Source organism: Peromyscus eremicus, chromosome 15, assembly GCF_949786415.1.
Source record: "Peromyscus eremicus chromosome 15, PerEre_H2_v1, whole genome shotgun sequence".
Lineage (NCBI taxonomy): Eukaryota > Metazoa > Chordata > Mammalia > Rodentia > Cricetidae > Peromyscus > Peromyscus eremicus.
The window spans coordinates 18,322,774-18,341,040 of NC_081431.1; the positions used below are offsets into that span (position 1 = coordinate 18,322,774).

General features: G+C 37.4%; 1 protein-coding gene across 2 annotated transcripts in view; it reads left to right on the plus strand.

The window, feature by feature from the left end:
• Positions 1-18,267, plus strand: part of Akt3 (AKT serine/threonine kinase 3) — a 236,334-nt gene that overhangs the window by 134,748 nt on the left and 83,319 nt on the right. For both annotated transcript variants that reach the window (XM_059280533.1, XM_059280534.1), the window contains exons 4-5: positions 9,752-9,896; positions 16,144-16,275. In XM_059280533.1, the coding sequence (XP_059136516.1) occupies positions 9,752-9,896; positions 16,144-16,275 (277 nt within the window). The remainder of the gene's footprint in view (positions 1-9,751; positions 9,897-16,143; positions 16,276-18,267) is intronic.

Below are 18,267 nucleotides of genomic sequence, written 5' to 3' on the forward strand. Positions count from 1 at the left end.
AGATCCGTCTGGCTTTGCTTTCTGAGTGCTGAGATTAAAGGCGTGAGCCACCACTGCCTGGCTAGTTTATTTTCAATACGTTTAATATTATTCTTTATTTTGGAGTGCATACAAGCTTGTGTGTCTCACCTCCCCAATTTTCACTTTTGTTTATGTTGAACTTTATCCTTATCTACCCTAGGCCTTCTGCACACGGAGTTCTTCATTTGCTTGTGCTCCACATAGAGCTGTAGTCATGATAATTCTAGTATCTTTTGGGTCTTAGTGTCAAGCAGCAGTTTTCCCCCAGCACTTACTTTGGCAGGCTAGCAATGTCCCTTGGCTGCATAGTTACATGGCTGTGTTTCTTTTTCTTTTTCACTTTACGTGTTTACATATTTTGCCTGTATGCATGTTCATGTACCATTTATGTGTACTTCCCATGGAGACCTGAAGAGGGTTTCAGATCTCTTGGAACTGGAGTTATAGACAGAAGGTTGTTAGCTCCCCCTGTGAGTGCTAGGAATCAAACCTGGGTTCTCTGGAAAAGCATCTATAGATAAATTTTTAAACAGTCTTATTAAATAAGAAACACAGAGCCAAATAAAGGGGTGCAAGCCGTAGAGATCAGAGCAATAGCCGCCAACTAACCCTAGCTCACCAGATTGGTGTAGCTTCCCAAGAGAGCTTCTTCCTGTCTAACCTGCATCTTTATTGCCTTGCTGTTCTGCCTTCTTATTGGCTCTAAGCCCAGCCACATCACTTCCTAGTCACTGCCTGTCCATACAGACCTCCAGGTCTCTATGGTTGGTACTAGGATTAAAGGCATGTGTCATCACCCTTGGCTGTGTCCTTGAACACACAGAGACTGCCTGCCATTTGATCGGATTAAGCGTGTGTGTTACCACCGCCTGACTTCTGTTTATGGCTGGCTATGACCTCTGATCTCCAGGCAAATTTTATTTATTAACATACAAGTAAAATACCACATTTTAGCACAAATAAAATATCGCCACAAGCAGCTAGTGCTCTTAACCACTGAGCCATCTCTCTAGCCTCTCCCCAGTTTTTTAACCAAGTATATCATTACTATAACCTTTATTTGCTTTTATAACTTTCTTGACAGCAAGGATCATTCATCAGTTGATAGACATTTATCTTGTTTTGTTTTATTTATTTTTCTCGAAAGTCTTCAGCACACAGTCCAGGATGTGATGACAAAGTGCTTGCTAGATGATTGAATTAATGCAATGCTCCCGTTATCACATTTCTCAGAAAATGTTATTTTGAGTGGACTTTTAACATTCACTGAAGCTTGATTTGATTTTGAGTTGTTGTTCCCAAACCTGAATCTAAGCCAGATCTTTTCAATTTGGGGTGGGAGGACTTAGACAGTGTCTTGTTCTGCAGTCCAGGTTGGCCTGAAACTTAACTATGATACCCATGCTCACTTTAGACTGTGACAGTCCTCTGCCTTAACTTTTTGAGGGCTGAGATAAATAAGAGATAGATACATCTTAAGCCTCTAAAATCCTTTGACTTTCCTGCAGTATCACTCTACTCATCTGAAGAATCAATTTCCACTTATATTTAAGGAAATGGGAATTAGCCTATTGAGTGTGCTGTTGGAGTATGCTTGTCTGCGTTCATGAGACATCTACTGTCTGGAGGTTTCATAGAGCTCTCATCCAATGTCAGCGAGAACTTAGAGGTGCTCGGGGTTAGAAATTCTCTTTGTAATATTCTGGCCCTAGTCTGAAATTCTTTTGTGTTGTAAACTAGATGGATCTCTCTATTATGTGCTACATTTATTTCAGTGGATAATACAAGATTATGCATTTTTCTATGTGGAGAGTCTGATGTCTCAGATCTTACTACTTCATTCTTTTTCACAATTATTAAATCATGTACATGTGTAGACGTAGGGGAGGCGCTTTTAGATTTTCATTTTCCTTTTTGCCTTCATTTTTCTGTTGTCTTTAATAGTACTCCTGGCTTTAATTAGAAAAACTTTATTAAACTTTAGCTTGAAGCAGTTTTCCATATTATTTTTTGTTGTCTAAATAAAAATGTTCTTAGATATTTTACTGCATTTTTGTTTTTAAGATTAAGTTTATGTTAACTTATAGTTGAAAACATAAAATTATGCATATTAGTGGATACAATCTCATTTTAATGCATATATAAATTTTTATATCTCCTCAAACCTTAATTTAAGATAATTCTTAGAATGCACAGTATATTCCTATCTGGTCACCTCACTGTACACTAGCATGTTATAACTTTTTCTCCAACTGTACTCCTATTCACTAATCAACCTTTCACTATTATTTGTCCCTTCTCACAGTCTCTGTTGCCTTTGTCCATCACCGTCCTCTCCTTTAGACTCCTCATATCCATGAGATAATGTCCTTTCAGGGCCCAGCTCTCTTAGCATAATGAGCTCTAGTTCTGTCCATGTTGCCTTAAAGGACAAGATTATTTTCTTTTTTTTAAGAGTGAAGAATATTCTACTGTGTGTGTGTGTGTGTGTGTGTGTGTGTGTGTGTGTGTGTGTGTATTTATATATGTTGTATTTTCTTTATTCTTTTATCAGTTGATAGACACTTAGGTTATTTTCACCTGTTGATTTGTGTGAATAGTACTACTATGAACATGGTCAAGCAATTGCCTTTTTGAATGGCCAATTTAATTCTTTTGGATAAATGCCCAGAAATGGGATGGCTGGATCATAAGGTAGTTTTTAAATTTTTGAAGGATTTGCCATACCCCTTTTCATATCACTTGCCACTAGTACCACTACTAACACCTGTCATCATCTGTTTCCTTATTATAATGTCCTTTGCAGCAAGGTGTGAGATATGGTCTACGACTTGTATTTGTCTCATGATGGAAATGCTAAGAACAACCTTTGTATATCTGTGGATCTTTTTTATGGCCTTGGAGAACTGCCCATTTAAATCTTTTGTATGTTTTTAATTGGATTACTTATTTGGTTTTTGTTTGTTTTGGCCTGTTGAGTTGTAATAGTTTCTAATCAAAATTTTAGAACTTACCCCCTTTCTTTCTCTTTTGGGGAAAGGTGCATGGGGGGGGCAGAGTTTAATTATGTCAGGATATAGCTCTAGCTAGCCTGGAACTGGTTGTGTAGATCAGTCTGGCTTCAAACTTGGAGAATTTCTTTTAAACAAAACAAACGAACAAAAACCTTTTCATGTATATATTTCTCAGGCACTTTGACCCATTTCTTGGGTCTCATTTTCATTCTGCTGTTTCCTTTGCTTTACAGAAGATTTTTAAATTGGTGTTCATTTTGTGGCCTGTACTTGTGGTGTTATAGTCAAGATCACTGCTAAGACAGGTGTCATGAAGATAGCACCTTTGTTTCTCTTAGCTTTGTAGCTTTTAGTCTTTATTTTGAAGTATGTATGTGTGGTTTAAAATAAGATTCATATTTTATCCTTTTTGACACCCATTTATTCCAAAACCATTTGTTGAAGATGAAGATGCTCTCCTTTTGGCTTTATGTGGTTTTGGCACCCTTTGAAAGATGGCCATGTATGCATGGTTTTATTACTTCTTCTATATCATTCTGTGGTTTTTTTTTTGTTTTTGTTTTTTTGTTTTTTTGTTTTTTTTTTTGGTTTTCCAAGACAGGGTTTCTCTGTATAGTTTTGGTGCCTTTCCTGGATCTCGCTCTGTAGACCAGGCTGGCCTCGAACTCACAGAGATCTGCCTGGCTCTGCCTCCAGAGTGCTGGAATTAAAGGTATGTGCCACTGCCGCCTGGCCCATTCTGTGTTTTTATTCAGGCTCCATAGTGTTTCAGTTATTGTGCCTTTAAAATGTGTGTGTGTGTGTGTGCGCGTGCGCTCTCTTTGAGCATTTCATAAATGTACATGATTATTTTCATCACAACCACCCTACTCCCTGCTTCAAGTCACCATGGATCGCCCTCCACTTTGTAACTCTTCCAAACTTCATGTATTCATTTTTAAAAAAGGTATTTCTTTGAATCCAATTAGTACCACCAATGTGTTCATGGGTGTGGGGATATCTAATGCAACCTATCAGTGACCATTCTTCTGAAGAAAACTGACTTTCCTTCCCCAGCAACCTTCAATTGCCCAAGCTTCTCAGCTGGATATGAGGCCTCATGATCTCCCAGTTCATGCTGCGGTGTTGACTGGCTTTGTTTTATACAATCAGCCATCATTACTGTGAGTTCATGAGTGCAGCAGGCCTGTCAGTTCCAGCAGGCACTGTTCTCCCATCCTTCCCTACTTAGGACTCTTTAACCATCTTTCTGTCCTCAATTCCTCATTTTTCTATGAGCCTTACAGGGAAGGGATGTGATATACCTGTCCCATTTAAGGATAAGCACTCCTCCATTCATAGTCACTTATTCTCTACATTTTTGACCAATAATGAATCTCTGTTTTAACTTCTGTCTTAGTTAGGGTTTCTATTGCTGCGAAGAGACACCATGACCACGACTTATAAAGGAAAGCATTTAGTTGGGTCATGGGGGAAAGCATGGTGGCATACAGGATAATATGGTGCTGGAGAAGGAGCTGAGAGTTCTACATCTTCAAGCAGTAGGAAGAGAATGAGCTACTAAGCCTTGCTTGAGCTTTTGAGACCTAAAAGCCTGCTTGTAGTGACACGCCTCCTTCAGTAAAGCCACACCTACTCCAATAAAGCCACACTTTCTAATAGTGCCCCTCCCTATGGGCCCGTGGGGGCCATTTTTATTCAAACCACCACAACTTCCATTCACTATAAAAAGAAGCTTTTCTTACGAAGACTGCACTAATCTTTGAGTATAAAGATATGTTTAGAAGACAGTTGGATACCATGTCTACTTAAGCAAAATAACAATAATACGTTCTCCCTTAGAGCCTGTGAGCTACCTGGCATTGGTCCTTGGCCAGGTTTACAGCACCAAACATGAGTTCCCGCCTGTAGAGTGGTCCTTAAATACAGTCAGAAAGTAGTGGATTACTTCCGTAACATTCAAATCACTATTGCACCTATGGGAATATCTTGTCAGACTGGTTATTGTAACTCACAGAGTTCACAGTTTGGTAAGACAGTTGTTGATTTTCTTTCCCAGTAGACTGCATTGTCCCTTTTAGTAACTATGAAAGCTAGCCTTTAGGAAGACTTCTAGGTTAGTACCAGCTTGATTTCTCCTTGTCCTGTCTGAAAGTTGTGAAGTAATTATAAACATTCTTAACAGTTACATTGTATCTAACTAGGTCTGAAATTGTCTAGTGTTTCATATATAATGTTGAAGAATCATCTAAAATATATGTACAGAAATTTAAGACAATGTGGTTAAAAGTACAAAGACAAATATTCTATGGAATTAGATTCCTAGGGGATCCAGATAATAGAATTATTTTACAGTGATTAAAAGTACTAAGCATGTATGTATGTATGTATGTATGTATGCATACTTAAGGCTGGGGAGTTGACAGAAGAAATTATAAAAAAGAAACATAGTCTAAAACTGCTGTAAGACTTTCGTAATTCTGATGGCTAGTGAATGGTTTTAATTGCAAGTTAGGCCTCACATTAGTGAACCTGAAGACCTAAGAGACTACCCAGCAGGAAGTATGCAAAGATAGGACAGAAAGTAAAAACTGATGACAGTAGAATGGAGGGCAGATTATGCAATGAGGAGGTCTTACAGATCATCATTAAACTTTCAAGTAATTTGAGAGAATGAGGCAGGAAGAATTTAAATTAACAGCGCATGAAATTTTTCTAGAATGTCTAAAGATACAATTCCACAGGACCAAAAGTTCTGGCAAATACCAAGTGAGTTAAATACAAAGAAAATTCCTAGTCAAGTAAGATTTGAGAGAATGAGGCAGGAAGAATTTAAATTAACAGTGCATGAAATTTTTCTAGAATGTCTAAAGATACAATTCCACAGGACCAAAAGTTCTGGCAAATACCAAGTGAGTTAAATACAAAGAAAATTCCTAGTCCAGTAAGATTGGTTGTTTTTTTGTTTTGTTTTGTTTGTTTGGTTTTTCAAGAAAGGATGTTTTAGTTATGGTTTCTATTGCTGTGAAGAGACACCATGACCAAGGCAACTCTTAAAAAGGGAAACATTTAATTGAAGTAGTTTACAGTTCACAGGTTAAGTTCTGGTGGGGGCGCATGCAGTCATGCAGGCAGACATGGTGCTGGCTACATCTTGATCAGAAGACAACAGTAAGTGGTCTGTCACACTGAGTGTAGTTTGAGCATAGGAAACCTCAGAGCCCACTCCCACAGTGAAGCACTTCCTCTAACAAGGCCACACCTCCTAATACTGCCACTCTCTTTGAGGGCTTTTTTCTTTCAAACCACCATCCAGGGTTTCTCTGTTTAGCCCTGGCTGTCCTGGAACTTGTTTTGTAGATCAGGCTGGCCTTGAACTCAGAGATAATGCCTACCTCTGCCTTCCAAGAGCTGGGACTAAAGGCGTGCACCACCACACTTGGCTGTCCAATAAGGTTGTTAAATACCATAGTGAATGAGAAAGAATTTTTTTTTCTTTTCCTCAGAGGAGCAACAGTTAGATCAAAAGGTAACATAACAATAGGAAAAGCTGATGAAGGAAAACCTACTGAATAAAATAATAATTGGGGATAATGGAATCATGCCCTCAGAGTGCTGAAACCAAGTAAGTGCCACAAAACAATATGTTCCAAGAATGAAAGTAAAATTAAAATATTGTTAGTTAGAGGGGTCATTGAGATGGCTCAGTAGGTAAGCTTTAAAAAACAGCATCACATTTTAGGGGAAGAATTATATCAAATAGGTAGGATGTGTGCAAATAAAATTTAGTTGTAGTTTCAAAAAAAGCATTTAACTGAACTTTTACTTTCTCATTTTTTCTTTTTTTAAAAAAATTGATTTTTTTAGATAGTAATTTATTTTTTTGAGACTTTCATAAATGTATTTTAGTCATATACACTTTTCATTCACCCACCAAACCCCTCCCAGGTTCATCTCTTTCTCCTCCATACCCACTTGTATTTTGTGCTCTCTATTCTTCTTTAGAAGGTACTATATAGCAGTAAATGGCCTGGTTCTCTGGCTGCTGTAGTCTTTCCACCCTCTTTTCCATGATGTTCTGAGTCTGTGCATAGGAATTGTATTGTAAATGTATTAATTGGGGCTGGGCACACAGTGGTCAGTTGTTCTCTGAATTTGAACGAGTTGTGACTTTCAGTAATAGTCTCCATCTGCTACAAAGAGAAGTTTCTTTGACGAGGAGGAGGTGAGAGCTGCACTTATCTATGGTCCTAAGGATAAGTATTTAGAATGCATTTAGAGGAAAATAGTCATAGTAGAGTCTCCTCTAGGGTCCATGACCTCAGCAACCACAGATAGTTTGCTGAGTTTACAATGCAAGGCATAAATTTCCTCATATTGAGTAAACGTTAAGTCCAGTTGGATGGCCATTGTTTACTACTAGGATATAAGTGCCACTATTGCACCTTTCAGAATACCTTGCAATTCCAGTCATTGTGATTCACAGGCATTACAGCTAAATAGGACTGTTGATTACTTTCTCATTCTGGCAGCTTGTATAGCTCCTTTCAGCACTGTGAGAGCTAGTTCTCAGGGAGGGGGCTTCAGTGTTAGGTTATGGCTGATTACTCTAAATCCTGTGTCTTAAGTGTGTGGTGTCTTTAGCAGCAGAGTTTTGCCTTCCTTTTCTGGAAGGCAGTGAAGGGCTACAGCAATAGCCTATATTATCTGGGGTCTCTTGGACTCCTCTTCTAGTAGCTCAAAAGGTGTTTTTCTGTACCTGGCACCAAGGTAGGTGTGTGTGTGTGTGTGTGTGTGTGTGTGTGTGTGTGTGTGTGTGTTTAAACTTTCCTTTTATTCTTTGCGTCTTTTACATCATGCACCTCAATCCCATTCATTTCCCTTTGTACCCCCCCACCCCAAATAAAATAAAGTAAAATTTAAGAGATAAAAAGAAAAATCTAATTATGGAAGCTGCAGTGTCACACAGTGAGTCATGCAGTAAACCCTTTTGTCCCTATATCTTTACTTGCAAGTGTTCATTACCACAAGTCTGGTTTGAGGCCTCTGGTTTCTGCTACACTATTGATGCTGGACCCTCACTGGGACTCCTCTTGGATATCCTGTTGTTGCCCTGTGTCCTGGAGATGCTGCAGCTTTGGGTCCTGCAGGACTGGGCCCTTCACATGCTACAGCTATTTTATAGATAGGGTGGATGTTGGGGTTGGCCAGCTCATAACCCTGGTTCTGGGCCTGGATAGTTGCAGGGTTGTTTAGCCTATCAGCTCTTTCCAGTCCTCACTACCATGGTGAGCTTTCCAGCGTTGCCCTGACTAGTTTACCCTTTGCATCTATGAACAAGGAGCAAGGCCAGTTCTCCTGCTTTCACTCCCTTGGGATTGGCTCTCCCACACCTACACCATCAGGGCCAGCTTTACTGTCTTGCCTAGGTGAAGTTTAGGGGCCACTCTCCTGAGTGCTGCAGCTGGTGAAGGGTAAGAGCAGCTCTTCAGCTCTTAAGACCTCAGGGCAGGCTCTTCCACCCTTCTTAGGCATGGGGGCGGGACATCTCTCCTCTGCCCATGCCTCCATATGGCAATGAGGGGCAGGGGCGTGAGGTGGGGTGGGGGAGGCAGATCTCTTATGCTCATGTTCTTGCATGTATTGTCTCCTGTTCCTCCTCACCCCCTCCATCAACAGGATCAGCTCTGCTGTGCTGTCCACTTGAGGTGCAGGACCAACTTTCCTGAGTATTGCAGCTGGTAAAGGGAAGGGTCAGCTCCCTCTCCAGCTGGAGTTAGTAGGGGCTAAGAAGAAGGGCATCTTTCTCTTAGCCCCATCACCACACCACAGACAAGGGAGGCAGTACTAGCTATGCCCCTCTTATGCCCTCAGGGCTGGCTACTGTGCTCCTGTCTACAGGGTCAACTCTACTGTGCTGCCCAGGCAAGGCAGAGGTCCTGTGCTCGTAAGTGCTACAGCTGTTTCAGGTGTTGAGGGGTGAGGAAAGGAGGGCATTTTCCCTTACCCACACCACCATATGGCAGATGAGAGGGGCATGACCTGCTCTCTCCCATTCTTAACCCTTCAGAGCCAGTTTGTCCATGGCCCTGTGAACAGGGTCAGCTCTGTTGTGCTGCCCAAATGAGGTGTAGGACTCTATCCTGAGTGCTCCTGCTGGTGAAGAGCAGGACCAGTTCTCCCTAGAGTTGCAGCCAAGTAGGGGTGAGGCCAGCTCTGTACAGCCCTATTAGTTCACCATAATAGTACCCTTCTGTACAGCAGCACCACAAGGCACCGGGTGGGCCAATGTTTTCTCCTCAGAGTCTAAAGTGTGAGTCTTCTTGGTCTGCTCAGCCAGTCATGGTGCTAGGGGCACCAGGGTTTTTGTTTGACAGCTTACAGTTTGGGGCGGAGTACTGTTACCACAAAGGGTAACTTAATTTTTTTTTTTTTTTTTTTTTTTTTTTTGTGTGTGTGTGTGTGTGTGTGTGTATAATATGTATTTGTAGGCAGATACATTTTATGCAATAAGTGAACATAATATAATTACCATATAAATGCTACTTCTGACTCTAGGACTGCAGCAAAAATGCTTTTAGGATTATTTTCACCTAGAAATGATGGCAGAGAGGGTGGCTACACAGTAGACTATTTGTATTCATCTTATAAATTATAAAAGGTTTAATTTAAGTAACTTATCTTCTGTTAATGAGAAATCGTACTCATTTTTATAGAGAAGAATGGACAGAAGCTATCCAAGCTGTAGCAGACCGACTGCAGAGGCAAGAAGAGGAGAGAATGAATTGTAGTCCAACTTCACAAATTGATAATATAGGAGAGGAAGAGATGGATGCATCTACAACCCATCATAAAAGAAAGGTAGAAAATAATGACTTATTTTACTTCTAAATACAGTCTTAATATGCTGAAAACTGCTTCTGAAAGAGATGTCAGCCAATTTTCTCACTGCATTTATTACTTTGTGACCCTAAAGGACCTGTTGTTTAAAACCTAATAATGTACCAGCACTGCAGTATTGAGTGTTTGTAGACTTATGAAGGAGTGCTGAGTGATGGACTTTAAAGATGATGTTTTATCTTGTGGATAACAACATTTTAGAAACTTGGAAATTAAATGTTTTCCTTAAGGTGCAATGTCTCTGTGATTTATTCCCCTTGCCTTCAGCCTCATTGAAACTACCTGTAAAAGTTAGTCTTAGAGATAACACATTTTCTTTTAATTGCTACTCATGAGCCAATGAAGGAGAAAAACCACAACTTTTCATTCCTCAGTGCCCCAGATTAATAGAAAATTATATAGGAATTGTAAATAATATTTTTCATTACTATAAAAATTTTAAAATAACTTCATTATGTAAAAAATGGTATTCAAAACTAGTCTAATGTGATTATTTGAAAATTCCCACGTATAGGGAAGAATGGACTGAAGCTATCCAAGCTTTAGCTTGATGGTCAATATAGTAGATTGAAATGTTATTTGCATGTATATGTTAAATATATATTTGCTGTTTATTTTATAAATTATATTCAGGTGTGAAAAAAACAAATACTCAAAGTATTGTCAATTATGTTTTTCACTTGTTTAATTAACTAGTTGATTAATAAATTAATTAATTTCACAGTGCTGGTATTTTGAACTATGGGGTATGCAAATGTTCCTCTACTATTGAACTCTGCCATTTGGTGTTAGTATAGTGAGCAGAATTGCTTTTCATGTTATATTTCCTGGATTCAAATCCTTACCTTTCCACATGCTATCTATCTGTGAACTTATTGAAATTATATAGTCACAACTTAGAGAATTAATTGACTATGTAAAGTTTTTTCTTTAATTAACATTCTGTACTTGATGACTGAACATTTCTGTCTTTTTATTTTTAATTTCCCCCCATTTTATATTACATGCAAAATATGGATATTTTGCTTTCAAGTGTATCTGTGCACCAAGTTTGTGCAGTGCCTGGGGAGTTGAGAAGAGGGGCATTAGATTCCCTAGAATTGGAGTTACATATAGTTGTGAGCATCATGTGGGAATCGAACCAAAATTTTCTAGTAGAAGAGCAGCCCATGTGCTTAACTGCTACGTCACCTCTATATGCCCCCTTTTCTGTCCTTTATGTAGATGAATCCTCTCTTTTGTGGTTGTTGGTTTGAATATATAGGTCATTATAAGTTGATTTCTCAGTCAGGAAGATGAATATAACCTATCTTTACCCATTTATTAAGATCAGAAATTTCCTTTTCCATGGATGTGTATAACTTGAAGTTTGATTGTGTTAATTTGAATCAAGTTCCAGTTAATCTCGTCCTTTGAATTTTAAACTACTTCATTAAAAAGCAAGTTATACCAGCTCTACCCTGTTTAATTTTTCTGGAATTCTAAATATATGCTTAACAGATCAGTAAGATACTGTTAAGCCAGGAATTGAAAATGGTGACCTTGTAACACTGTAAATTGATGTACTATATCCAATCAATGGAAGGGTATTAAATATAAGTATGGACATTGATCAGCAATAATATTGAATAGACACACAATTTTAGAAGGTAATAGTGGAAATATGTGAGGATATTTTCTTGAGAAGAATGGTTATAAATGATAACTGAATCATACTTTTTTATAATTACTAAGTTGAATATAATTCTTCTTTATCACTAACCATTAATAAGTGTTTATTTTGTGCTTATTTTGCAGTAGGCTCTGAGCAGTACTTTTGCATTTATCTTAGCCATTTAAAAGTCATTTGAGGTATAGACAACTAATATGCCATTTTATAGTTGAGACATCTGATAATACAAGTTAAATATCATACTCAGATATCTAAATCTTTTAATTATACATTATATAACCTCACTGTGTAACATTTCTTTGGATCGTACATCAGCAGAATGTTAATATTGTAAAATAGTGGTAGAACGTGAAGATCCCTGAATCCTAATGCGTGGGTAGATCTCCTAACTCATCTTTTAGCTTCTTTATCAATCAAAATGGGGTAATTATTGTACCTAACTCATGTACTTGTGAGTCTTAAATTGAGGGGATATTTTGCATTTAAATATAGTAAATATAAAGTCAGTGTTAATGATTGTAGTTAGTATCCTACTTTGTCTCATAAAAGTAATTAAGTGTCTTAGAATTATTTACTGAAATTTGGGTTTAAAAATAAAAACTTGCTAGAATTTTTTTTCAGTATTGGAGATTGAGCCTAGGACCTCATACATGTTATGCAAATCCTCTACTACTGAGCTTTTTTATGGTTACTTTTTATTTTTTTAAAATTTTAGATAGGTTTTCACTAAGTTGCCTAGAATGGCCTTGAACCCATGCTCTATCCCAGATTGACTTTCACTTATAAAACCCTTGGCTCAGCTTCACAAGTAGCTGGGAGTACAGGTCTCTGCTACAGGCTCAGCTGATAGAAATATTTTTAATGTATTTGGGGCTCAAGGTCTTAACCATATATGATTCTCATTGTTTTTTTTATATATAATTTTAAGTGTATGTAGTAATTTAAAATAATTTTAAATCACAGGAGTATAAAAAAATGAATGTTTGTATCACTGACTTCTCTGTAATGAGTCCAATAGTTTAAAGTGTCCAATATTACAGTGACATATATGATAACTAGATTTAGAACTGTTTCCTATATGTGCATCATTCACCATGAAAAGAATTGTGATTTACATTTTTAAAAAAATTTTGGACTTGAACACATTTGAAATAAACAAGTTTTCATACTTGGCAAAATACATTTTTTTTTTTTGAAAATGGACAATACTATTCAGAGGACACTTTAATGGTCAAGGTAGCTATGCTGAGAGTGGTCTTGACTTCTGCCTCTTGGCCATGCAGAAATTTGATTTGTTCCCAGAGTCGAGTATTGCCAAAGTATTTGTTGAAACACCTAGGACTCTGTTGCCACAGTATTTGTCCAAGCACCCAGGACTCTTGAAAAGGGAGACACTGCATAATGGAGAAAAGAGACAAGGTCCGACAATCAAATTTAAATATCCTTCTTTTTGAAGATGTTTCAAAGGGATGTGTATGATTTGAATATGTTTGTAAGGCTTTTGTTGTGTGTAGACACTGATTTCTTTGCTTAAAATGGCCAGTTTTAAGGGATTCATATTTCTGAAGATTATCCATGCCTCCATCTAGTGATGCTTTCTTCTATGTCTCTGTATATGTATATGTATGTGTGTATATGTGTGTGTGTGTTCCTCTGTGTGTGTGTGTAGATGTGTATACCTGCTATGTAGCCCAGGCTAGCTTTGTATCTATTATGTATGGGCCTATAGTCTTTGGGTAATAGGTTTGTATTGTCATGCCTAGCCTTTTAATTGTGTCCTCTTTTTGTTAATCATTAACACTTTTATCATATCTTTTCTTGTATCCCCAAAAGGAAAACATTCTGTAATAGCTTCTATTTCACTTTGCAAATATTAGGTAGTTTCTGTGTATGCCATTCTGAGCATGTACATTTGCTATAAAGGCCCTTTTAATTTGTTGAAGCTCTGTCAAAATAGATACATAACCTGTTTCTGGTGATGTCATTTAGAATACTATTTAACTAATATTAGTTTTTGTGTAAATTCCTTTTTCAAAAGATTGGCAAACTGACAGAAACTGAAACTCAGTTGAAGACTGCTATATTATTTTACTTTTTTTGCCTCTTGTCCCTAAAAATTGCAACCTTCAAGGATTGTGGTAATGTTTTATGTATGTTGCTTTTCATCTGAAAATGTCATAAAGCAATTTACAAATTATTTCCCTATTTTTGTCTCCAAGACTTAGAGATAACAATAGTATTTAGTAATTGTGTATATTAGTGTCATTTTTAGTGGTTTTAGATGAAAAATAAAGAAAGTACTATATGCTATGTTGAACAATAAAATGAATTTTGGCTTGGTTACCAGACTTTACCTGTTTATTGCCATGAAAATAGCAGAAACAATAGCTATGTTATTTTGTATGGTTTTGTTGCTAGATGGGCTGTTCTGCTGTTCTTGCATAGATCCTCAAATAATTTATTTTTGGCTGCCCATGTGCTGGCCTTGAAAAATCCAAAGAAAACTTTTTGTTATGTCCCAGGGTTTGGTGTTGACTTTTGCCTTCATGGTTTCTGCACTTTCTCTTTGTGCATGTGGTATCTTATCTTACAGGCTCTTGGTGTATAGTTCTTCCTCCAACAAGGTAACCTCAGCTTCCACACAGGAGGAAAGCCATCTCTTGAGAGTTTCTAAAAGAGAAAAAACTTGTAAGTGCCATGTCTAAAGGCTGGCTCTGGAACTGGCATAGACTATTTGATCAAATAGTTTAAGGAGCCATGAATTTGAAAGAGAGCAGGAAGGTGCAAGGAGGGGCTGGAAAGCGAAAAGGGAATGGGGAAATTGTGTACTTATACACTATTAAAAATGCCACGGGGTGGGGGTAGGGGTCAAGATCATGATGGGAAATCTACAGAGACAATTGAACCAAGCTCATAGGAAGTCATGAACTTTAGATTGACAGCTGTGGAACCTGCATGGGACCGGACTAGGCCCTCTGCATACAGGAGAGAGATGTGTAGCTGGATCTGTTTGAGGGGCCCCTGGCAATGTGCTCAGGATCTATCCCCAGTGCATGATCTGGCTTTCTGGACCCCGTTACCTATAGTCGGACACTCACCCTTGATGCAGCGGGGAGGGGCCTGGTCCTGCCTCGACTAAATGTACTAGGCTTAGCTGTCGCCCCATGGGAGAACTTACCCTTTTGGAGGAGGGGACTAGGGGTAGGTCAAGAAGACGGGGATGGGGGGCATTCAGGAGGAGGGATGAGAGAGGGATCTGTGGTTGGTATGTAAAATGAATAAAAAAAATTTTAAAAAGAAAAAATTGCCAATCAGATAGAGACTGAGAGTTGGGGAGGGAGGAAGTGAGAGGAAGTGGGTGAATATGGGAAAGAGATGGACTGCTGCTTGGTGGCAACAAGACAGTCATATTTGGGGTCTCATAGTTTGGTCCTTATCCTCTGAGTTTTTAAATCTGTTAGTTAAATGAAATATGTCTAGCTATCTATCATTTTTTAAATGACTGTAACTGTTTTCCACATATGTGCATCTACATTTGACTTATAATTGAATCAATAAGTATATGTTATTTCTCCTGCTCTCTTTTTGACATTTACTTTTCCTTTGAACTAGATGTGTTAAGACATTATAATTTGACATTTGGTTAAAATTACCCAAATTATAGTCAAGTGATACTAAAATTGAATGTAGCCATTCATTTATGAAATATTTAAAATGGTTTTTAATGTCAGAGTGATTCTGGCCTCAAGGAGTGAATTGAAAAATATTTTTCTCATTCTGGATTTCAAGAAGAGTTTGTGCAGAATTGGTAACATTTTTTTCTTTAAATGTTGTGGACTTTTCCTTATTGTAAAAAGTTTTAGTACAAATTCAGTTCTTATACAGGGCTGTTCAGCTTATCTTTTACTTTGTCAGTGGGCTTTTGTAGTTTGTGATGTAGGTAATTTGCTTATTTCATTTCAGTGTCAATTTTACTGGCATAAAGCAGTTTATTCTCTCACGGTCCCTTTAATTCCTGTAGGTTTTGTAGTGATGTCTCCTTTGTCATTTCATGTTGGTAATTTTATCTTTGTGTCTATCTTCCTGATCAATATGGCTGGAAATTGACACTTTCTATTGTTCTTTTCTCTTGTTTCTTTGAAAAATGCTTCTTTGCTTGTATTTTAAAATGTTTGTGTATGTTCTTAGATATCACTTCTTCTGAGGTAGCACTTAATTTAAAAAAGCCTGAGAACTGGAAAATACTTTTTAAAAGCCTTATTTTATTTTTAAAAAATGTTCTGTCAGTTAACTAATAATTTGACTGATGGAGAAATTCTAGGTTCAAAATAATTTCTACAAACTCTGAAAACTCCATTATTTTCAGTATTCAAGGTTGCTTAAGAAACAACCAATAGTAGTATGCTTTTTTTTTATTTGAAATTGGTCTAGAAATTAGTAGGATCAATATCGAGTTTACAGTGCAATTATTACAAGCAGACTAACAGTAAATTGTGTCAACTATTTGATTGTGGTTTTCTACTTTATATTTTCCAGACAATGAATGATTTTGACTATTTGAAACTACTAGGTAAAGGCACTTTTGGAAAAGTTATTTTAGTTCGAGAGAAAGCAAGTGGAAAATACTATGCTATGAAGATTCTGAAGAAAGAAGTCATTATTGCAAAGGTAACTTGAGTCGAAAAGCTTCTTAGTATGAACGTGTATCTGTGCACATTCTTGTAAATGGTATAGAGATTTCATGAAGCAATCAAAACATTGAGTTTAAACTATTACCTATTAGTAAACAACAGTGTTCGTTTTAAGGTTTTCAGCAGTGTATAGTATTATGTAAATTATAGTGAAGCTGTTTTATTCCATTGAGGAAATATTTCATTTGTTAATTTGAAGGAATGTTTTAACTATATATTTGTGATCCACATCACTAATTACATTAGTGTTGCTTTCACTATTTTTCCATTATGTATAATGTGCCATATCAATTTCATTCCCCATTCATCAGTTGAAGGACATGTAGGTGGTTTTTATTTCCTAGCTATTATGCATAGAGCAGCAGTGAACATGGCTGAGCAGTACCTGTGGAGTTGGTCATATGCCAAGAAGTGGTATATATGGGTCATATGGTAGGTTTATTTTTAGCTTTTTGGGGACTCTACCACAATGATTTCCAGAGTGGCTAGATCAGCTTACAATCCCACCAACAGGTGGGTCCCCCTTTCCTTACATTCCCTCCAGCATTTTTTGTCAGTTATTTTGTTGATCTTTGCCAACTGAGATTGGTAAGATGAAATTTCAAAGTTGTTTTGATTTGCATTTCCCTAATTGCTAGATAGTAAGAATGTTTTTTGAGCGAGTTTTTTTAAGCCACCTCCACCCTTATTTTGAGAACTCTTTGTTTAGATCTCAGGCCTGTTTGTTTGTTTGTTTTTGAATGAGTCGTTTGTTTTTATACTCTTCGTTTTTGAATTCTTTATATATTCTGGGTATTAATCCTCTGTCAGATATAGAGCTAGTGAAGATTCTCTCCGTTTTGTGTCCTCCTCTTCACCTGGTTGATTGTTTCTTCAGCCATGCAGTCCAACTTATCACTTGGTGCCCTTAATTCTTGGGCAAAAGGAGTATACAGAAGTCCTTTTTGTACCTGTGTCCTGTAGGGTACTGCCTGTGCTTTCTTCTAACAGTTCCAGTGTTTCAGGTTCACATTTAAGTCTTTGAACCATTTGGAAACAGTTTCTGTGCAAGGTGATAGATGGGGGCTAATTTCGTTCTTCTGCATGTGGACATTCAATTTTCCCAGCACCATTTATGAAGATGCATTCTTTTCTAGAGCATGTTTTTGTCATCTTTGTCAAATATTAAATGGCTGAAGTTACATGTATTCATGTTTGAATTTTCAATCCTGTTCCAATGCCCCATATGTTTGTTTTTATGTCAGGACTATATTTTTATTACTGTGGCTCTGTAATATATCTTGAGATCTGGAATGGAATCCCTCCAGACTGGAATCCCTCCAGAATGGACTCCCTCCAGAATTGTTTCTTTGTTTGCTTGCTTGCTCAGGATTGTTTTGTCTATACAGGGTCTTTTGTGGTTTCATATGAATTTAGGATATTTTTTTTTTCTTTCTCTGAAGAGGAGGAGGAGATTTTGATTGGGATTGAAATTTATAAATACCTTTGGTGGAGTGGTAATTTTCACACCATTAATTCTACCAATTCATAAGCCTGGGATGCCTTTCCATTTCCTAGTGTCTTTATCTCTTTCTTCAGAGGTTTAAAATATTTATTGCAAAGGTCCTCTACCTCCTTGGTTAGGTTTATTGCTAGATACTGTATTTTCTTTGAGGCTGTTGTGAATGGGAGTAGATCCATGACATCTTTTTCTGTATATTTGTTGTTGATGTATAGAAAAACTATTGATGTGTACAAGTTGATCCATTATCTTTCCACTATTGATGAATTTATCATTTCTAGAAGGCTTCTGGTAGAATTTTTGGGATCTTTCATATATAGTGTCATGCTGTGTGCAATGCAAATAAGGATGATTGATTTTAACTTCTTTTTTTATTTTAGATCTTTAATTTTTTTCTCTTCCCTGATTGCTCCAGCTAGTACTTCAAGTGCAGTGGAGGAGTCGGGAGAGTGGACATCTCTGTGATTT